At 41.8% G+C, this 23,349-nt stretch overlaps 1 protein-coding gene across 16 annotated transcripts in view; it reads right to left on the bottom strand.

Moving 5' to 3' along the window:
- The window catches only part of CADPS (calcium dependent secretion activator), a 489,640-nt gene that overhangs the window by 175,043 nt on the left and 291,248 nt on the right, over positions 1-23,349 (bottom strand). For all 16 annotated transcript variants that reach the window (XM_025376721.1, XM_025376726.1, XM_025376718.1 and 13 more), the window contains 2 exons: positions 19,053-19,164; positions 11,213-11,352 (listed from right to left, as the gene is read on the bottom strand). In XM_025376721.1, the coding sequence (XP_025232506.1) occupies positions 11,213-11,352; positions 19,053-19,164 (252 nt within the window). The remainder of the gene's footprint in view (positions 1-11,212; positions 11,353-19,052; positions 19,165-23,349) is intronic.

Genomic DNA, 23,349 nt, shown 5'->3' with positions numbered 1-23,349 from the left:
TTACTTGATATTTTTCTTTAAATTAACTTACTTAACATGAATACATTTATTTTGAAAAGGAAACTATATTATAGGCTTGATATACTAATTATACATTATGTAGCACACATTAAAATACATAAATGATTACACTTGTCCCCCAGCACCTACAGGGAATTGGTTCCAGGACCCCTGCAGACACCAAAATCCACAGACGCTCAAGTCCCTTACATAAAATGGTATAGTATTTGCATATAACCTAAGCACATCCTTTTTAAAAAAATTTTTGGCCGGGCACGGTGGCTCACGCCTGTAATCCCAGCACTTTGGGAGGCCGAGGCGGGGGGATCACGAGGTCAGGAGATCGAGACCATCCTGGCTAACACAGTGAAACCCCATCTCTACTAAAAAAAAAAAATACAAAAAATTAGCCGGGCGTGGTGGCAGGCGCCTGTAGTCCCAGTTACTCGGGAGGCTGAGGCAGAAGAATGGCGTGAGCCCGGGAGGCGAAGCTTGCAGTGAGCCGAGATCGCGCCACTGCACTCCAGCCTGGGCGACAGAGCCAGACTCCGTCTCAAAGAAAAAAAAAAAAATTTTTTTTCTTTTTTTGAGATGGAGTCGCACTCCGTCACCCAGGCTGGAGTGCAATGGCATGATTTCCTCACTGCAACCTCCACCTCCTGGGTTCAAGTAATTATCCTGCCTCAGCCTCCTGAGTAGCTGGGATTACAGATGTGTACCACCATGCCTGGCTAATTTTTGTATTTTTAGTAGAGACGAGGTTTTACCATGTTGACCAGGCTGGTCTCGAACTCTTGACCTCAGTTGATCTGTCTGCCTTGGCCTCCCAAAGTGCTGGGATTACAGGTGTGAGACACCTCGCCTGGCCCCTCCCATATATATTAAATCATCTCTAGAATACCTATAATACGTTGTACAATGTAAATACTATGTAAATAGTTGTTCTACTGTATTATTTTAAATTCACATTATTTTTTATTATGGTATTTTAATTTTTCATTGTTTTTCCCCCCGCAAATATTTCCCATCCATGGTTGGTTGATTTCTCAGATGTAGAACCTGTGGATAAGGAAGGCCAATTATATCTGATCCATGCTCGTCTGTATATCATTCAAACAATCTAGTGTACTATCAGTGGCATGAATGCACTCGGGAAAACCTTAGCCTATAGGGACAAAGTCCAGCATCTTGACCTAGCCTAAAAAACTTTTCATTTTCCATCTCTGCTTACACCTTTGACCTGGTTCCCGCACATTGTATTATCTACATTGTGTATCTGTAATTCCTGACCACACCATAAAAATTCACACCTCTGTAACTTGGTACAACCTATGCTGCCTGGGATGCCTTCTCCCTGTTCCTCATGGGAAAACTCATATTCTCCCTCACTTTAAACCTTTACTTTGATGACATCATCTCCTAGGCCTTGTAGATAATTCTGCTGTTACAATTATCACACAGCTTTAATTTATTTGTGGTTATATTTATTGTTACTATTGAACTGTGAGTTTCTGGAGGGAAGGAACTCTGATCCTGCTTTCTAAATACCTAGCACAGAACCATGTTCTTCTTTCTGAATTCCTATCAGTTCCTGATATATGGTAACTGGTCAATAGACATTTGTTATAGTTCAGTTGGTTTTAAGCGCCATGCTCTTGAGAGATCAGAGCGATCTTTCTAAAGATTTCTGATGAGATTTTAAAACACTGCATACAAAACATGTAATCCATTGCCAAGTTCTTCAAGCTTGCCTTCCCAAATGTACCCCATATCATTCCATCCCTATTGCAACTACCCAGTCAAGTCACCATCAACACCACCTGGACCATGACAGGAGTCTGCTAATGGACTTTCCTACTTTCCTTCTTGTGTCTATTCTCCATTCATCCTGCGGTAGCTAGACTGACCTCTTAAATGGGTAAATCAGATCGCCAGTATGCTTATTCTAAATATGAATGGGAAACTATGGAAGGGTTTTAAAAGGGGGGGGATACAATCATATTTCTATTTAAGAAGATCTCACTGGCTGCTGGATAGAGAATACACTGTAGGAGGAAGGGGGTGGCAAGAGAGAAAGCAAAGAGATCAGTGAAGAGCTGGTCACAGGGGCTCAGGCAAGAGAAGTGATGGCTGGACCAAAGCTGAGGCAGGGAGCATTGACCGGATGACTGATAAGTTTATCAGCCCTGTGCTGCGGCTAAGGCCGGTGCAAACAGCTCTGGGGTTACATAGATCATCTAGCTGTCCTGGTCAGTGCTTAAAATAATATATTAATGTATTCATGGAATAAATGGACATAAGAGGGAGGTTCAGCCAGGGCTAAGGAGAGAGATTATTGGCTTGTAACAGTTAAGAGTATAATCTTCCAGTTCTAGTTCTACCAGTTACTGTGAGATGTTGGTGAAGATGCTTAACCTCTTGGTGCTCCGTAAGACAGGTCAATAATGGTTCCTCACTAATAGGGCTGTTGTGAGGATTAAATGAGACAGTGCTTGTGAAGTATAAGCATGAGGCACGTCAGGAAGTAGATGCACAATAAATGTCAGCTTTATTACAAAATCTCTCTATGGGCAGAGGAAAATGTATCATTTTAGCAGCAAACAGTAAGTTAAATATGTGAAAGGAAATCTTGGACTTAGGTACGTAGGGAAGTAGATGATGTAAAAAATCAAATTCAGGAAGTGGGCAAGAAATTTTGTAGTTTTTTTAGTAATGACTAGCAAGATTGTAACAGCCTCACACTTTTCTGGAATTATATCTGGCAGCTACTAACGCTTTCTCTTTACTTTGCATCCATAGAAAGAGATTTGCAACAGTGAATACAGCTACAACATCTATTGTGTATATAATCATAATATATGAGAATAAAAGTAGAAGAAGAAGTTCATAGAACCTATACAGTGTAATTCATATTGAATCGTTAACTACTTCATAATAAAAACAATAACTACTACTTAGTGAAGTGTTACAAGTTTTCTGTGCTGTGCCAGGCACTTTATGTGAATTTATTACACTCATCTGGAGGAGTTAAGAGCTTAAATGTGGAGATACGTTACCCAGATTCATGTGCAATCTTGGGCAAATAAATTACTAGAGTTATCTCTACTTTGGTTTTCTCATCTATACAATGGGGATAATAATAATGGTACCTACCTCAAGGGTGTGAGGATTAAAGTAGAAACATAAAGTGCTTAGAACAATAGCTAAGTTAAAGTAAATACTTACTATTAGCTATATCATTATATACTATTATTCCTGTTTTACAGTTGAGGGAGCTGAGGCTAAGAAAGTTTAAGTAACTTTCCCAGGTTCCACAGTGGATGAAGGACACAGTCAGAAATTAAACTCAGAACAGTCTGACTCTAAAGCACCCTCTTCTTCACACTCTTCCTCCTCCTTTCTAGATGACAAACTTTGGTTTCTTTTTTTGAAGTAAGAACATGAGTCACGATTCTAATTGAACAGAGGGGATTTCTGGTTAAAGGCTTCTGAATGGGAAAGCTGGTGGGATCAGAGAAAAAACAACAATTTTCCTTCGGAAAGTCTGCTTGAGGGAGGGGCTTTCCCTCTGAGGTTTTCCTCAGAATTTATTGCTAATTTGGCACATACCAGAAGGTGTCAAAACCAAGAAAAACTGAGGGCTGAGATGTACTGTTTCTGTCTAGTCAGCTCCGGCTCTGCGTTTTCTTGGGTGGAAACATGCTCATTAAATGGGATGCACAGTACCTGGAGCAGATGGAAGTTCTGTTACTGCAGACATACAGGTGGCTTCCCTCCTAGCTCCTCACACTACAGGCAGATCTATTTGTGTGGGCATTAGTGGCCCTGAACTCTCTGTCTTCAGGCTGTCCGGATATGTGGAAATCTGGATTTACCAATAGATAAAGCAGCATTCTAATGTACTGAGAGGCAGTTTAGACCAGTGGTTAGATCTCAGACTAAAGGAGAAACACCTAAGTGGAAATTTTGGCTCTGTCATTAACTTTCCTTTGGCTTAGCTGCCCTGTGCCTCAGTTTCCTTAGCTGTAAAATGGGGATAACATAATAGTTACTTTATAGAGTTCTTGTGAGAACTCATGGGGGTGATATGTGTCAAGCACTGAGCATGCTCACTGGCACGTGGTAAGGACTGGATAAGTATTATCGTTGTTGTTATGTGTGCTACTATTTGTAGTAGTAAAAACAGCAGTCCTCACAGTGGCTCACACCTGTACTCCTAGCACTTTGGGAGGCCGAGGTGGACAGATCAGTTGAGGTTAGGAGATTGAGACCAGCCTGGTCAACATGGTGAAACCCCATCTCTACTGAAAAAAAAAAAAAATTAGCTGGGCATGGTGGTATGCATCTGTAGTCCTGGCTACTCAGGAGGCTGAGGTATGAGTATCAGTTGAACCTGGAAGCAGAGGTTGCAGTGAGCTGAGATCATGCCACTGCACTTCAGCCTGGGTGACAGAGCAAGATTGTCTCAAAAAAAAAAAAAAAAAAAAAAAAAGAAAAAAAAGAAAAAAAAAAAAGCAGTCCTAGTAGAAAGAGTAAATAATTACCAACTTTGCAAAGGGTTTCTCTTTGGATTCTTTATTTGAACTCACATTCAACTTTTGGGTGCACATCTGTTGAGAAGGAAAGTGAGGTACACATGTCTGGGTTTGGAGCTTCAGGCCATATTTTGCATCATGATTTGAATGTATCCTCTCTTATGACATTTTTGTAAAATTCTTGCTACTGGGTCACTGACATTCATGTTATTCACTGGGGACATTTTAGTTATATGAGAGGCCAGAGAGAGCAACCTACAAAGGATTAAAAATATAAGAGGAAGATTCATCTGTGTTCAACTTAAGTTCCAGGAATCCCCCAAAATTGCTGAATCATGGAAGACCCCCGTGGCCTGAGTGTCCCTCTGCTCTGGGACTACTTGGCAGGGTAGCACCCATGGCAATGCTTGCAACTTTTCATTTGAATAAAAAAAGGGACAGTCTTCTCTCATATGATATTTGTGAATTTAATGTGAATTAGTAACATAGCTCTCTTTATTAAATATCTACTCTTGCAACTGTCAAGTATACAATATATTGTTATGAATCATAGTCATCATATTGTACAATAGGTCTCTTGAACTTATTCCTCCTTGTCAGAAATTCTTCATAAGAATTTCTTATAAGAATAGAAGTCACAGTGAGACAAGAACCATGATTCCTACAGGGATGCTTTTGTCCTCTTCTTGGGTGTGAAGGAGCGTATGCAGAGCAGGGAGACTCCAGGTACCTCAGCTATCTTACAGCAGCCCAGCAAGAAGAAGCATGGGCTGGGGAAAAGTACAAAGAATAGATAAAAGCAAATAACAATGATGATTACAACCAACACCACTAACAACAATAACTCTTCTATAGCTGTAGCTGTTACCATGTATCAGACCTTGTTCTAAATACTGTACATGTATTAGCTCATTTAGTCCTCACAACAACCCTACAAGACAAACACTGTTGTTATTTCTGTTTTATGTTGAGCAAAATGTAGTCCAGAGGGGTTAAGAAACTTGCCTACAGCTAGTAAGTGGTTGTGGCAAGAATTTCATTCCAGGCAATTTGACCTAATTGGCATTTAGGGATAATAAAGAAGACAAAGTAGAATCACAAAGATATTCAGCTAATTCCAAAGAAGGCAGAAAAATAGGAAAAAGGGAACAAAGATCAGATAGGACAAACAGAAAATAAAAAGCGAGGATGACAAATAACAAAATAAGTTTAAATCTATCAATAATAACATTAAATGTAATTAGGCTAAATATATCAACTAAAAGGCAGAGATCTTCAAATCTGAGTTAAAAACTTAGACCGCATTCTATGCTGCCTATAAAAAATGCACTTTATAAAAGACACAAATAGGTTAAAAATAAAAAGATAGAAAAAAAGATTTACCATGCTAACACTTTTTTTATTAAAAAAACTGGAGGGGCTATATCACTGTCATACAAAGTAAATTGCAGGAAAAGAATATTGCTGGGGATCAAGAAGATTATTTCATAATGATAAAGGAGTAAATCAATCAAGAAGACATAGCAATCTTAAATGTTTATGCAGCTAACAACAAAGCTGCAAAATATATGAAGCAAAACCAGACATAACTACAAGGAGAAACAAATTTAAAATTGTAGTAAGAGATTGAGAGCTTCCTCTAAATGAATGACAGAAAATCAGTAAGGATATAGATTATTTGAACAACACTATAAACTGACTTGATCTAATTGACATTTATAGATAAGAAGTCAACAAGGGAGATAAAATGAAACACTGAAGATATTTAATTAGTCTAGTCCAGTACCCTGGTTTTAGAGTCTGTGCCAGAAAGAGTGGTGTCTTGGAGACCTATGAGGAGGAGAGAAGTGTGATGATTTTGAAGAACAAGAGGTCTAGAACAGTAGCACAGCTACAGAAATGGAAGGGGAAAAGAGATTTTAAGAGGATAGCCGAGTGTTACAAACTGTATTCCTTTTGAAGTTTTTAAAAAAATACAAGGATAATCAGAATTGCTGCAAATTACTCCTGGTTGGTGGACTGTGATTCATTGAATGAATTAAATGTGGAGCCATGAGGAGCTCTCTATTTTAGTCAAGCTTCAGGTCCTCAGTTAGGGTTGGATTGAAAGCAATAACTGTGGACCCAGCCCTAATGCTTGCTCTGACTTGGGCAAGACTTTTAACGACTTTAAGCTCCAATTTCTCTAAGTGTAAATGGGGGTTCATTTATTCACTTATTCATCTAAACAATAAATAATTCACTGGACTTTTGCTACATGTCAGTGTCTGTATGAAGGTCCTGTGAAAAAAGGGGACAAATTTCCCTTCTGACAAGGAACTCACAGTCTAGTGGGAAAGACAGACAACGAACTAACAAATAAAGAAGTATATGATATAAATGATAACAGCTCTGGTGAAAACAAAACAGAGTAAGAGAGAGAGGGAGGACACAGGTGGGCCAGGTAAGGCTTTCTGATAAGGTATAGAAATGTTGGAGATCTGGGTGAAAGAGAAGGGAAACAGCCGGGACAAGGGCCTTCAGATGGGGGTGTACTTTGTGCCTGGGAGGAAGAGCAAGGAGGCCAATGTGGCTGGAACAGTGATCAAGACCAGGTAGGCAGGGTCTCGTAGTCATGGTAACAACATTGGCTTTTACTCTGAATGAGATGGGGAATCACTGGAGGTTTTCCTGCATTCGAGTGGCAGGATCCGACTTGCGTTTTTTAAATAAAATTCCCTTGCTTCATGGTAGGAAATAGAATACTGGGAGGCAGGGGCAGAAGCAGGGAACTGCTTATGAGGCAGGAGCAGCAAGTGAAGGGAAGCAGCAATGGAGGCTTGGAGGCCAATGGTGATATGGAGGCAGGGGTGAAGGGTTGAATTCTAGATTTATCTTGAAGACAGAGGGAAAAGAATTTGATGATGGCCAGGTTTGGTGGCTCATGCCTGTAATCCCAGCCCTTTGAGAGGCTGAGGGGGGAGGATTGCTTAAGGCTAAGAGTTTGAGAACCGCCAAGGCAATATAGTGAGATCCCATCTCTCTCTCTCTCTATATATATATTTTTTGTAAATCTTAGCTGGGCGTGGTAGTACATGGCTATAGTCCCAGCTACTTGGGAGGCTGATGTGGGAGGACTGCTTGAGCCCAGGAGGTCAAGGCTGCAGTAAGCTAGGATTGCACCTTTGCAGTCCAGTCTAGGTGACAGAGCAAGACCCTGTCTCAAAAAGAAATATAAAAATTGATGGTGGATGAGGAAGAAAAATGTCAATGATCACTTCAAGGTTTTTGGTCTGGGTATCTGGGTGAAGGGGGGTTCATTTATTAAGATGGGAGAATGATAATACCTACTCCTTGTGAGGCAGTTTCAGTGATAAAATAAGAATGGATGTGAACGTACTTCCTGAACTTGAAAACACCATACAGATAAAAAAGATGAAAATTAGAAAGGCACCTAGGAGTTGCTGATTCTCAAATATGCCCAGATACTAACATTTTGAGATCCAGAAGCAGTGTTGATTTTTCCCATTGACACATTTCTATTCAATAAAGTTATTCTGAATGGCCCAGTGGCTCATTCAAAGAACCACAGTGCACACCAATATTCATAATTCCCAGTGATGCTTATGTTCCTTTTATGTTTACAAAAACCTTAATGTGGAAACAATTTATAACCTCAGCTATGCTTCTTAAAAATTCCTTTTTCGTCTGGTCATGGTGGCTCATGCCTGTAATCCCAGAACTTTGGGAAGCCAAGGCAGGCAGATTGTTTGAGTCCAGGAGTTTGAGATCAGCCTGGCAAAACCTCATCTCTACCAAAAAATACAAAAATTAGCTGGGTGTGGTGGTGCACACCTGTGGTCCCAGCTACTTGGGAGGCAGAGGTGGGAGGATGGCTTGAGCCTGGGAGGCAAAGGCTGCAGTGAGCAGAGATCAGGCTGCTGCACTCCCGCCTGGGTGACAGAGCCACATCCTGTCTCAATTTTTTTTTTTTTCCTTTTTCTCTTCCATTTTCTAAGCTGTGACATTGCTCTCATATTTCTATCCTCCTTTACACAACTGGGCTCAGTAAAACTATTTTAAGTTTAAATGGAAAAAATATTGTAGTCCATAAACATTTTTATTTTCCCTGAATAGTCCCTTAGGCAACTACAGTTGTTCACCCCTGATTTAGGCCACATTGGGTCTGATGGTGTTATTAAGGCATCCACCGTTCACTTTTCAGAGCTATTTTAAGCTCTCTTGGTGTATTTCCTGGCAGGGGTAATTTTAAAATGGAAGTCTAGCAATATGAAATAGCTATGAAACCTGTCAGAAGTGAGCTACATATTTCTTCTGTCATCTGTAGGGTCAAGGTAGCCTGAAATATGTTAATAATTTTACAAACAAATCAACACAAAAATTCCCCAATCCAAATCAGTTAGTTCAGTTTCCAGCAGAGTGAATGAAGAAAATGTGGGAAATGGAAATTCATCCAATAGGGAAAATAATACCTGTGTCAAGTGGTTGTTGTGGAGAATAAGTGACAGAATAAACTTCCTAGTACAATGTTTCAAAGGGGACTTGAATGTGGGTTGAGGCACTGATCATCTTTTTAAAGGAAGTTGAAAAAAAAGCAGTTTAGAGGACAGATACGTTCATTCATATTCTGTTCTCTATTTTCTCTCTTTGATCTGCCCTATCCCCTTTGTCTCTCTCTCTCTCTCTTTCTATGTCTGTTCTGCTCACTCATGTGCTGGTTCCTTTAGCAAATATTTACGGAGTATTTATGAGGCAGGATTTTGCTAAAGATGCAGATCTTTTCTTGTGTACTACAGAAACCTAACTGAATTATCAACCCCTTTGTCTTGAAAGTAGGATGTTCATCACAGGGGGAAGACATATTAGGAAGAAATTCCATGAATATTGTCAGAATATATACCAGGAGCATGATAAGAAGGAAGAACGGTAGACCTCAGCAATGTTTCACGGCATTCTAATTTAATTGAAGAAAATCTGGTTGTACTTTATCCTGGACACTTGACAAAGGACTGAGTGTATACTTAGGGCCCTGCATACACTCCTATGGCGTTTTCACACCCCAGGCAGAAGAGCTTTGCCCTAATCCCATCTCAGGCTTGGAATAATTTGGCCTCAAGACAATGCAAAGCAAATTCTCTAAATCCAAACCAAACCTGGCGTTGAGTCACTGGTCTCCAGCTCACAGGTGACCTTTGCTTCCTCTGGAACCCTTCATACCTGAACCTGGTGCCCTGACTGGTAGGTCTTTGTTTTTCTCTGGAACCTTGGGCTTTTTTCGCTTCCTAGAACTCCGAGGCACCGTGGCTAGGCTCCTGTTTTTACTCTCTGACTGCATGCTGCTGTGGTCTGCTCATCTACTGGGAAGTTCAATTCCTGTCCTGGACTTCATGTGAGTTTCTGTTTAATCTTGTCTTAATCACGGCTAGGCCCTGAAATTGGGTTTCTGAATTCCCCAAACCTCTAGTACATCTAACCAACCCTCTTTTTTTTTTTTGAGATGGAGTCTCACTCTGTTGGCCAGGCTGGAGTGTAATGGAGCAATCTTGGCTCACAGCAACCTCCGCCTCCCGAGTTCAAGCGATTCTCCCGCCTCAGCCTCTTGAATAGCTAGGATTACAGGCGCCCGCCACCATGCTTAGCTAATTTTTTTTTGTATTTTTAGTAGAGATGGAGTTTTATCGTGTTGGTCAGGCTGGTCTCAAATCCTGACCTCAGGTGATCCTCCTGCCTTGGCCTCCCAAAGTGCTGGGATTACAGGCGTAAGACACCGTGCCCAGCTGTAACTCTCATTTTTAACGGCACTTTTAACACTTTGAGCCTTATCATCAATATATATACACCCAAAAAAGAATTAATGAGACTTCTCTAGGGCCCAGAGGGGCTGAGTAGAATGATAGCCAGTTGGCAGTGTACCTGCAGAATACCCGCCGAACACTCCATTCCCTTCTACCAGTTAAACTCTCCCTTTTCAGAGTTACACAATTATCATGTTTTCTGAGATAATGAGATCCATGTGATTTAGTTTAATAGGTCATGGCTCACCACATACTCAGTCATCAACAAATATTTTCTAGAAATATCACTGGTTTTATTTGTAAAAAAAAAAAAAATATGGCATCTTACCTATTCTTTTTACTTCACTTGAAATTAATTGGTCATTTTTCTCAAACCTTAAGAAAATGAAGATGATCACAGATTTTCTATTTTTCCTCATTCATTTAAATGCTGCACTAAATACTAAAATATATTAAATGTGAATTGGTTGAAGGTGGCCTGTCCCTGCTGCTCACACCTTGAAGATGTGGTTGCTGATTGAGGTGTGAGTGAGCCATATGTAGAGTCTGAGTGATCTGGATGCCTCTGACAAGGTACACAGAGCCTACAGGACCTCCCCAAACTAGAATCACCTAGCATGCTGCTTAGACAGTTTTGAATTGTCCTAGAAACGCTATTAGAGAAAGAGAAGGACATTTTTCTATCTTGACAGAAAAATGCAAATACAGTCCTCCTAAGAATTGAGGGAGATTATAGTAAATATCAAAGTAAAATATTTTAATATGGATCCTTTATATTTCCTTCTACATAGTTCTCTGAAGATCTTGTGTTTGCTTCTGTTTTTGTTTTGAGAAATGAACAGACGTGTGTCCAAAACTGCTAGTTGGGGAAGAAACACTTACCCAGAATGCTTCATGTTTTGAGGCTTATCCATTCGGACAGCAAGTTTGATTTTCAGATCTTGGTCAGGGCAGTTTTTGGAGACTGCCATTTTGTGCCACTCTGACTGTTTGGGGCTGTTCGGGGTGGGATGGAGAATAACCTGTAGGGGAAAAAGGACAAGCAGCTAGGAAAGAGAAGCACGATTATGTTTTTATAGATGAGAAACTTTGATTCTGAGTAGTGGAGTGACTTGAACAGTTCTCACTGTGGAGCAGCCATGCCTGGGGACAGAAACACATTCTTTTGCTCCTTCCTTCTCTTCCTGGCAAATTTTATAAAAGTAAAGTTTTCTGTAATTCTGTAATGATCATTCTGTCATGAAAATCATGACTTTTCTAATGTTCAGACGTACTAAACAAACCCAGAATGGAGAACATTGTCCACACATTATTCTCTACGTCTTTGTATAAGAAGATGGATGCATAAAAGGAAGAAATATGCTTAATATGAGAGAGTCCTTTTTCTTCATTCTTTAGGATTTCTTTCACTTTTCAAGAGGAGAAATTCCTCAAGGCCCCCGGGGAAAATGGAAGGAACCTTATTTGATGGATGAGAAATGTGAGACTCAGGGAAGGAAAGGGACTTGCTTGGAGTCACACATTTCAACCTGATTTCACCTGGTCTGGAAATCTTATCACACAACACCCAACTTTGCCCAGGCATGGATGAAAGCACACATGACTGGAGGAAGGATGAGCTCTTAGGAAATGCCTTTCACCAGTGTGCTTCAGAGATGGCAGTTTAATTTGGTCTTCTGCATCCATTCTTATTGTCTGGAATTCTGAGAGTGAAACAGGAAGTGAGTAACTCACTAAATCCACTTTTTCGCTTTGTGATCACAGAGTTCTCAGGAGCCACAAGGGATCTGGGGAACATGCATTTAGGGAGGAATGGAATATTTGGAAAATCCCTGAAACTAAGGGAACAAGAACTAAATATAGGCACAACAAAAGCTGGGCTTGCTAAGATTTGCTTCTGTGATGGCAGCATGCCCTGGTTTGTGGCACGTTGCTTTGGCTGTTTTCAAAGTATTTATTTTCTCCAGGTGCAGGGACGGCGGGCCCCTTTCCTGGGCTTCTTTCACCTCTGGAGGTGGCCGTGAGGGGCTCACGGTCTCATGGGGGGACACTCTGGCCTTCTAGATGCTGTATCAGCTTCACTAGTCATGCAAGCTTGGCCCATGCTTGAAGGGTAGACACGTATGGCTTCCTGTGTGATTGTGGAATAAGACTGCTGAGAGGAGGAGGAGGAGGAGGCCATGGCAGAGAAAAAAATAAATCAGCCCACTTAGCTGTGCTTCATTTATGCTGATTTCTTAGCCCTTCTCTTTCTGGGCCTGACCCTTTTTCTTCATTAAATTCCTTATCTCCGATGAAATATACATTCTTGCTAACCACAAATTTCAAGTCTTCCCAATGTCTTATGACATGATTGAAATACAGAAAAGCCTGATTTTTCAGAACAGAGGCTGTCAATGTTTTATGATCGTGCGCTATTTTAGTATAATGTTTTTGAGCAATTAGCCCAGTATTTATATGCTAACATTTTATGTTATATAAGTTTACTTTGTATTAATATATTACCTTATTGCATATGTCATAAAATATACACAAATCAAAGATGGGCTAAAGATTTAAAAACCCATATTTTGGAATAACTTGCGAATTGTGGTGGTTGTGGTATTATTAGCTATATTTAAGGTACCACACAACATTTAGGGCAAGGTACATTGTTGATGACATTGGTTATAAATCCATAGTTCGAATAGTCTTCTAAATAATTTCATCATGTCTTGACTGACATCTTGTCCCATCTGATTACATTGGCATTGTTTTTATCTCATGATATGAGTGACAGAATGTTTGCTAGTAGGTCAGGTGTTGGCCCCACCATTTTCTTGTTTGCCAGGCTTGCATTGCTAGTACTACCTCCAAATCAGAGCTTTTGTGCAGTTATCTTCTGAGGCCGCTTATTTATTTTGTAAGGGTTCATTCAGTTCCAGTTCCAGCATAAAATGTATAAATTCACTTAACTGGCACCAGAGAACTGCAACATGTCATAGGACAGATGCTGGGAGGAAATGAGTGAGGTAGGGCACTGCTGGGTCATGGAGACCGCTCCCTTTTCTCCAGGAACTGCCTGTTCTTACATGTCACCCTGTATCACGTGCCACATCCCGAGGCCCGACACTTTGAGGCAGCTGCTGATCTCAGTGAAGCTGACCCTCCATCCTGAGGTGGTCTGGCCTAAGAGAGGTAGTGGTGAGATGTGCTGGGAAGTCAGGAAGGGAGGTGCCGGTAAGAGACACCCCATCCAGGGCCAGAACAGCAGCAAGTAAGAAAGGCCCTGGGCTTCTGTCTGCTCCTGCCTGTTTGGCAAAATCACAGAGGGAGCAGTGCTCTGGGCACCCGGAGCTCATTAACAGGCCTTTCGCCATATGGATTCTGGGCGTGCTTCCCACTGGCAATATGGTGTCCATTCGTGATGCAATGGCCGCAGCTCATTACCGGCTGTGCCACAAAGACTTCTTTCCATGTGCAATTGCTTGCTGGGGAGACCTCTTTTCCAGGGTGGATGGAGAGATGAAGTGACCACAGCTCTCTTCTGTCTTTGCCCCCACCCTGGATGCCCCTGACAGGCTGATGACTCATTTGTATGTGTCAGTGATGCTGAATTATGAGGGTCCTTCTGGGTGCACATGAGTCCCAAGCAGACCAGACACCTCATCTGGACATTCCAGGCTGCTAATCAAGTACTTTGTCAGTTCAGCCGCGGACCATGTGTGCTGTGCTTTGATGTGAGGATGCTGATGTGGCCGCCACGACCCACCCCCTGCAGTAGCTGCACTCCAGCCAGCCGTGGCTTCTCCTAGTTGCCTGGGCACACAAGGCAGGACCTGCTGGGGGACTGCTTTACCTTCAGCCTTTACCTGACGGATCCCCTCCTCGACTTAGCTTATATCTCTCTCGGTACCTCTTGCATACCCCAGGAAGGAATCCCTGCCCCTCAGTCTGGATGACTGGATTCTGCCTTCTTGCTAAGTGCTTCATTTCCAGGTGTTTTTTTTTTTTTTTTTTTTTCTTTTTGGCCTAACAGAACACTTTCCATGTTGCACTATAATTTCTGGTTTTATGTCTGTGTCCCTTAAGCTTCGTGAGGTTAAGGGTTTTTACCTGTCATTATTCCTATTTGCTCTGTGCATAGCACAAATGATTGGACACAGCAGGCCTACAGTCCTATAATATTGCAGGGTTGGGAAGGATGCAAGAAAACAGGCACTCTCTTCCGCCTTTTGTGGAAGGATCAATTGGTGCATGCACTTTAGGGGACAATTTGGTGGCAAATTTCAGTCAGCAAAATATATTTTGAAAACTTATTCTATAGATATCCACACATATACAAAGAAATAAATTCAAGGCTAGTCACTGAAGCATTGTTTATATAGCCAAAGATGAAATAATCTAAAAAATCATCAACAGAGGATTTGTTAAATAAAATGTATCTACATAGTGGAATATAATGCAGTTATGTAAAAAGGAGCCAGGTCAGTCTAGGGTCATATGAAAACTACTCACTAAATATAATGATTTCAGGGACCATGTAGAGAAGCGTGGATATAGAAACTTCCAATTGTGCTTTTTTTTTTTTTTTTTTTTTTAAGACGGAGTCTCGCTCTGTCGCCCAGGCTGGAGTGCAGTGGCCGGATCTCAGCTCAATGCAAGCTCCGCCTCCTGGGTTCACGCCATTCTCCTGCCTCAGCCTCCCGAGTAGCTGGGACTACAGGCGCCCGCCACCTCGACCGGCTAGTTTTTTGTATTTTTTTAGTAGAGACGGGGTTTCACCGTGTTAGCCAGGATGGTCTCGATCTCCTGACCTCGTGATCCGCCCGTCTCGGCCTCCCAAAGTGCTGGGATTACAGGCTTGAGCCACCGCGCCCGGCCTCCAATTGTGCTTTTTTAAAAAGAGGGGGAATATATGCTTACATATGCTATGTTTGTACATGCAGAGACTATTTGGGGAAGGATAACCATAAGTTGAAAAGAATTTTTTTTTTTTTTTTTTTCTGGGAAGGGATACTAGGGTGAGATAGAAGAAATAATCACTTTTCACTATATATCAATTTTAACTTGTTTTCACAATGTACCTGAATTTTTTTTTTAATTAAAAAGGTTATTAAAAACAAAACACAACACTAAAGAAACACACCCAAAAGTGGTTGAATGAATACATGTAACACCAGCATTCTAAACACGGGTCTGCTAAGTGTGGGAAGAATTAGAGCATAGAAACACTCTCTCGTGAGGTCCAAGTGTGGCTTCACTGCACTCTTGGGTCACCCAGCTGCTGCCCATGAAGATGCTGCCAGCAGAGGGTGTCCAGCCAGCACAAGGGCCAGGCAGGCCAGCTCCACTGCAACTGGCAGAAAGTTTCTTTGGCACAAAGGAGGAGTAAACTAGCATCTGGGAGAATGTATGAGGGGCCTGAAGAAGAGAACGAATCATTATGAAATTAGTGTGTGTGTGGCTGTGGCAAGCCCATGACCTTCACCACAGCAGAGCCCAGGGTTTTCTTTTTGTGTGGGGACAACATAGTGTAGTGCAAATAGCCCTGGAGGTGAGGCAACATTTCTGAAGGAACTGGACCCTCTGGGCCTCAGCGTGCTCTTCTGTACAGAAGAAGTGATGACTGTGGCTGCCTCAGCAGGGTTGTCTTGAGACAGCACTGAGGGGCTGTGCACAAAGTCTTTGGGATAGTGGCCTGGCCCATGCATGGGCCCCTGACTGGCTGGATGGCTCTGGAGAAGTCTCCTGCCTTCCATGGGAGCAAGATTTCTCATCTATAAAACAAAGGATTTCAATATGCCACTGGCCTTAACTTTTCTGAGTAGAAATGGCTTTGAGAAGGCAGTGAATGCTTCGGTAGCCAGTCCAGAAAAATGCATATAGGCCCAGGCACAAACACATTTGTAAACTATTTCCAGGCTGGGTGTGGTAGCTCATGCCTGTAATCCTAGCATTTTGGGAGGCCGAGGTGGGCGGATCACTTGAGGTCAGCAGTTCTAGACCAGCCTGGCCAACATGATGAAACCCTATCTCTACTAAAAATTCAAAAATTAGCCAGGTGTGGTGGTACGCGCCTGTAATCCCAGTTACTTGGGAGGCTGAGGCATGAGAATCACTTGAACCTGGGGGGTAGAGGTTGCAGCGAGCCAAGATCATGCCACTGTACTCCAGCTTGGGCAACAGAGAGAGACTCCAGCAAAAACAAAAACAAAAATAAAAACAAAAAAACAAAAAACAAACAAAGAAAAAACCAAAAAAACCCCCAAAACATCCAGGGCATTCTGGATCCTGGGTCTTCGGAGGCTCATTGTGGACCCAGGTTGAACTTCCTGGGCTGGTCAGTTACACTTGTTCCTTCTAACACTAATATTCAGGGTCTTTGAGACTCATGATTCTTAACATCTGCCTTCTTGGAAAAGGAAAAATTTGAAGAAAAATGAAAGGCAGGATAATTCCTCCACTCTCTGTATGTCTGTCTTTCCCTATGGACAGAAATGAGTATCTATCGTTTCTCAAAGAAAACAACCAAACCTTTTCTTTCATCATCTCCTCCTCCCACTTTTCTGGGTAGGGACACTGTTTTTTGCTTTTGCTGTTAGCTTTATTTACTTTTCATTTTACCTCTATCTGTGGTCTATGCTGTAGTAATATGACTCCAGGTTGATTCTGTAGATGAAAGCCAGATTGGAAAAATGGGTGAAAGAAAGGAAGAAAAAAAGGAAGCACAGGAAATGAATTATTGCTGGCATTGTTAGGCGTGTGTGCCTGTGTGCTTGTCAGGGGTGGTCTCTCATTATGCTCTAGATGTTATATTAGAGGCTCAGAGAGATTGTCTGGGCTGAGATCACTTAGCTTTCAGGAGTGATTATGCATTAAACCAGAATGAAATAAAATTTATATTTATTTATTTATTTATTTATTTATTTATTTATTTATTTATTTATTTTATTATTATTATTATTTTTTGAGATGGAGTTTCACTCCTGTTGCCCAGGCTGGAGTGCAATGGTGCGATCTCGGCTCACTGCAACCTCCGCCTCCCGAGTTCAAGTGATTCTCCTGCCTCAGCCTCCTGAGTAGCTAGGATTACAGGTACCTGCCACTATGCCTGGCTAATTTTTTTGGTATTTTTAGTAGAGATGGGGTTTCGCCATGTTGGCCAGGCTGGTCTCGAACTCCTGACCTCAGGTGATCCGCCCACCTCGGCCTCCCAAAATGCTGGGATTACAGGTGTGAGCCACTGCGCCTGGCCGAAATAAAATTTATTGAAAGTCTATGTGCTGGGCTCTGGGTATAAGGTAGTAAACAAAATAGTTTAGGTTTCTATCTCCATGGAGGTTTTACAGTCCAGTGGGGCAGACAGAAGCCTGAATGTCTGTCAGTTCTGTTCCTTTCTGTCATTGGTGGTCACTTCAGTAGTGCATGTGAACAAGGAGCTGAGATAGCAAATGAAGGGGACTGAGCTGTCAGGAAAGGACTCTCCAAGGAGGTGGCATTTATGCAAAGAAGGCATTTATGCTTTTTGAAGGTTGGAAGATGGGGAGATGACAAGAGATAGAGAGAAAGTCCCCCGAGGAGGGAGAGAATTTGGTTTATATGAGGGATTGAAATTTGGCCAATGATGCTGGGGTATAGTAGGCAGGGAGGAATGTGGCAGCAGATGGGGGTGAAGAGGTGAGCAGAAGCCAAATTAAACGAGTTTGGATTTTACCATAAGCAGGTGGGGCAGGTTATTGGCAAAATCAACTTGTGAAAATATTACTGGCTTCTTGGGGCAGAGTCAATGGTTCAGATGCAAACAGAAATTTCACTATTATCTCAGTGGTTCTCAAAGCGGTTGGTACCACCTCTCAGGGGTGTCTCAGAAATTTTAATGACGTTTTGATTGACAAAACAATGGGTGCCAGTCCCTGTTGGCAGTGAGTGGGTGGGTCCAGGGATGCTAAACATCCTGCAAGGAATGAGATGACGCTCCCTAGTGAGGCATCTTCCTGCATCCCATCTGACTTTTGAATATTCCCATGGGATATTAGTGGAGGTGAAAATTTCTGTTTATAATGAACTACATGGAGATCCTAACTCTTGTCTTACATTTCACATCAAAGTCTTTTTGGCACACTTCTAAGGAAATCAAGGACACTTTACTAAGTATTGCTTAACATTTCAGTAAATCAGTTTACTGATGCTCAGGCTTAGGAGTCACCAGTACAGCACATCTCCACACCTCACAGTGGGTTTTGTAGCTGTCACCCTCACAGTGACTCTTCACACGGGAACAAGCAGAGCATTCCTCTATTAGATATTTGAGTATTTACATTTTGAAGTTTTTTACTATTAATTTACTTCCTTTTGTTTCTCTCTTATGTCATTGTGTTGACTTTAACATTGTCAGGTGGGTAGGCAGTTACATCGTCTAAGAATTCCACTTTAAGACAGTAAAAGACATTACAAATCTTAACTCTAAAGGATGTTTGGGTCTGATAGTATTGAGAACTCCTGCTCTATCTCCTGTAGGGCACACTCTTGTTATCCCAGCTTTGTAGAAGAGAACCTGAGGCTCAGAGTGGTTGAGGAACTTGTTCAAGGTCACCCAGCTAATGTAGAGTGGAGTCCAGGATTTAAAGTTCAAAACTGAGCCTCTCAGCACTTGGCAATGCTGCCTCTTGGTGACCTGTGCACTGGAGACCTAGCTGGGGAAATCCTCTCTGGAGTCCCCCTCGTGATGGGAAGCACTTACCCGCCCGAGCTCCTTGTCCTCCAAGGCCAGGACGCCTGTGCTCTCTGTGAACAGCTTCACCTTCACAGCTGGCAGTGCATGGGTTGTGGAGAAGTCACCCTGGGTGCCCCAGCTGCAGACAGAATCAAAGAGGTCATTGTAGACATATCTGCCTTGATGAGTCTAAACTATTCCACTGTTTCCAGGTCAGGTGAATGCAGGGTTAACCCAAGGCAGCATTAGCTGTCACAGCCTTCTCTCCTCCCCTTCAAAGCTGCCAGAGTAACAAAAGTGTTAATTAACTTGTTAGGCAAATGCAAGACAGATGCTCAGAAAGTTGCCATGGTCTTCACAGAGCACTATAAGGAATGACTTGAAATTAGCATAAACTCAAGTTGGTGAGAACTTGTTCCCATGCATTTGCTGTATCTACAAACTATTCTAGGAAAATCACTAATATTTCATTGCATCCTTTGACTTCCTCATTCGTGAAAACTGCAGTTGTAGATTTTGGGATGGGGCTTCAGTTGGGGATGGGGCTTCAGTTCAGAAAGTCAGCCAACACCTGACTTTCAAATGAGACTTCAGCAGTAGTGGTGGGGAGGTGGGGAGCCCCATTTTCACTGGCATTCAAAGATGAATTGAATAAGGAGATTATGGAGCGCCACCCTGTTACGGTCAAAGAGGGATTGAAGGGAGAAGGATGACGATGTGGGAATGCCATTCCCTGCTCATAGTTTGTGGATATCTGAGTCTCAGTTTTCCCCAGATGGGAGCCTGGCTTACCCAGAATCTGGGTAGAGCACCAGGTGTGGCTCACATGAGCCACAAATGCAGCCTCTTCATTCACTCATTATTATTTTTACAGAGAATTAATCTCTCTCCATTCTGTGCCTGCAAGCAGTGTGATCTTCCAGAAGTGTTAACTGGATTGCATTGAGCCCCAGGTCCATGGCGCCTGTTCCATTCCTGTTCCTACCTATGGACTGTCACTCATCTGCTCCAATTTCACAAGCCTCCTGACTCTGCCATCTCAGGCCTGTTACATGCATGGTTCCTCTGTTGGCAATGTTTCTCCCCACCCCACCCATTCACTGGGCTACCTCTTTGGGGCTCAGCTTAAAACCACTGTCCCTTGATCTCCCAAGCTAAACTGGGTTCTGGTATTAACCTCTCTTTAGCATACTACTTAATTTTGCATCCTAGCAATCACTGGATTTATAATTATTGATTTGTGTCACTATTTTATAGCAGAATCCCCTAATATTCTGTAAACTCCATGAGCACAGCGACTGTGTTTTTATGTTGCATACCCAGAACTTAGCACAGTGCTGGACATATAGAAGGAACTTAACAAATATTTGCTGAATAAATGAAAGATGCCAAATATAATGTCTTTTACAGAACTAGAAAACAGCATAGGTACTTATCATTTACAGAAGTTTTTCATTTTACTTTATACAATGACTAACGTCTATACTTTAAAATGCTCATTAGAATTTTTAATGATTCTATATTACATTTTCTCTATGTACCATAATTTATTTAGCCATTCTTCTATTATTGAAATAGAATTGAACATTAATTTTGTTTTGTTTTGTTTTTTGAGATGGGGGTCTGGCTCTGTTGCCCAAGCTAGTCTTGAACTCCCGGGCTCAGGCAATCCTTCCACCTCAGTCTCCTGAGTAGCTAGGAGTTAGATATTAATTTTTTATTTCATCTCTGTTTCCTCAGGATAGAGACCTAGCTGGGAGATCATTTCTTCTTTCATCAACAAAAATTCAGAGAGCTTACACTGTTGCAGGAGCTGTGCTCATCAATGCACACTTTCAAGGCTTGAGATGCCTATTCCCAAAATGCTTTCCACAAAGGCAGTGACTATCCTGCCACCATATGGGAATGAAAGTGCAAATCACAGGGCTTCCTTCTTGCCTGTTCTGAGTGTCATTATTCACTTTTTCTTCCGGCCTATTTTATCATTGTTGTTTTCATGGATATTTTGTTGACTACTAGTGGGCTTGAACATTTTACCCTGTTGGTATTCTTGTTTTGTAAATTATGGAAACCTGCATCCTAGTCTCAGTGTTGCCTTCAATCAAATAAATGCTATTAACTCAAAGACACAGGGAATCTAGTGAGAGTTGACAAAAGAAGACCAGAAAAATTGAGACGAGGGGAAACCAGATCCATGGGGATCTCAGTGCGTGAAACCACTGAGAAAGCACAACAGTCATAGTAGAGAAAGAGAGGACATGGAGGAGGCCATGAGATACGACAAAAAGTGACAGGTTTCAAACACATCAGCAAAATGTTTGAGGTACAGATAGAAACTCCTAAGTGGTTGTCAGCAACTGCAGCAAGACCCCAAGATAGGGAAATCTTTGTCTTAGCAACAGCAAGGGTTTTGAACCAGATATCTTTAGTTCAAATCCTGGCTTAGTCACTTGCAAACTATGAAATTTGGGGTGAGGAATTAATGTCCCTGTCAATTTCCTCAGCTATAAAATAAGCTAATTTCACAGACTAGTTGTAAAGAAGAAACAGCTGCAAGTTTGGAAGAGGTTGGGAACCCAACAAATTTTGGCTACTTTCCCTTCCCAAGGTAAGGAGATGTATTCTAGTAATAGGGATTACTGCTCATCACTTTATATTTATTTATTTAATGATTAGGTGACATGTAATAATTGTACATATTTATAGGTATGATGGTTAATGCTGAGTGTCAATTTGATTGGATTGAAGGATACAAAGTATGAATCCTAGGTGTGTCTGTGTGGGTGTTGCCAAAAGAGATTAACATTTGAGTCAGTGGGCTGGGAAAGGTAGATCCACCCTAATCTGGTGGGCACAATCTAACCACCTTCCAGAGAATATAAAGCAGGTAGAAAAATGTGAAAAGGAGACACTGGCCTAGCCTCCCAGCCTACATCTTTCTCCTGTGCTGGATGCTTCCTGCCCTCGAACATACTCCAAGTTCTTCAGTTTTGGGACTCAGACTGTCTCTCCTTGCTCCTCAGCTTGCAGACAGCCTATTGTGGGACCTTGTGATTGTGTAAGTTAATACTTAATAAACTCCCCTTTTTACATATGTGTATACACACACACACACACACACACACACACACACACACACACATCTCCTATTAGTTTTGTCCCTCTGCAGAACCCTAATACAATGGGGTACAGAGTGCTTTTTTTTTTTTTTAGACAGAGTCTCGCTCTGTTGCCCAGGCTGTAGTGCAGTGGCATGATCTTGGCTCACTGCAACCTCTGCCTCCTGGGTACAAGTGATTCTCCTGCCTCAGCCTCCCAAGTAGCTCAAATTACCCGCCTCCATGCGCAGCTAATTTTTTTGTATTTTTAGTAGAGACGGGGTTTCACCATGTTAGCCAGGCTGGTTGCGAACTCCTGACCCCAAGTGATCCACCCACCTTGGCCTCCCAAAGTGCTAGGATTACAGGCATAAGCCACCACACCTGACCCAGAGTGCTATTTTGCTACATGTATACAGTGTATAATAATCAAGTCAGAGTAATCAGCATATCCATCACCTCAAATATTTATCATTTTTGTGTGTGTTGGGAACATTCAAAATCCTCTCTAGCTATTTGAAAGTATGCTATAAATTATTGTTAACTATAATCACCCTGTAGTACTATAGAACACTAGAAATCAGTACCCTTATCTTGCTATACTTTTGTATCCTTTGTGGCTTCTATCCAACACATGTTTATCAAGCACTTTCTAAGTAACTGACCCTGTGTAAAGGAAGCAAGATTGACACTGCCCTTTCTACTATACAGATGAATCGTAAAATAGCTATTATCATTGCCATTTCATAGATGAGGAAACTGAAGAGACACTCAAAGATCTTGCCTATTTTATTCCAGGGAATTAAGACCAAGTTGGGCCAGAATCCAAAATCTCATTTTAAAGCTATTGCTGCTATTATTGTAAAAATTATCAGTAATAAGCATTATTAGTGATTAGCAACACTGGCAAAAAATGTGACCATGAATTTACTTATGATTAATTGTACTATTAATCTCTTTGCCTGGCTGGGTGTGGTGCCTTACTCCTGTAATCCTAGTGCTTTTGGAGGCCAGGAATTTGAGAGTAGCCTGGGCAACATAGAAAGACCCAGGCTTTTTATATTTCCTACAAAAAACAAAGTAAAATAATTAGCTGCATCTGGTGGGAATTTGGGAGGCTGAGGCCTAAAGATCACTTTGAGCCCAGGACTTTGAGGTTACAGTGAGCTATGATCACACCACTGTACTCCAGCTTGGGTGACAGAGCGAGACCCTGTCTCTAAAAG

Source organism: Theropithecus gelada, chromosome 2 (assembly GCF_003255815.1).
Source record: "Theropithecus gelada isolate Dixy chromosome 2, Tgel_1.0, whole genome shotgun sequence".
NCBI lineage: Eukaryota > Metazoa > Chordata > Mammalia > Primates > Cercopithecidae > Theropithecus > Theropithecus gelada.
Note: the sequence above shows the minus strand (reverse complement) of the source record. Positions and strands in the feature narration are given on the sequence as shown.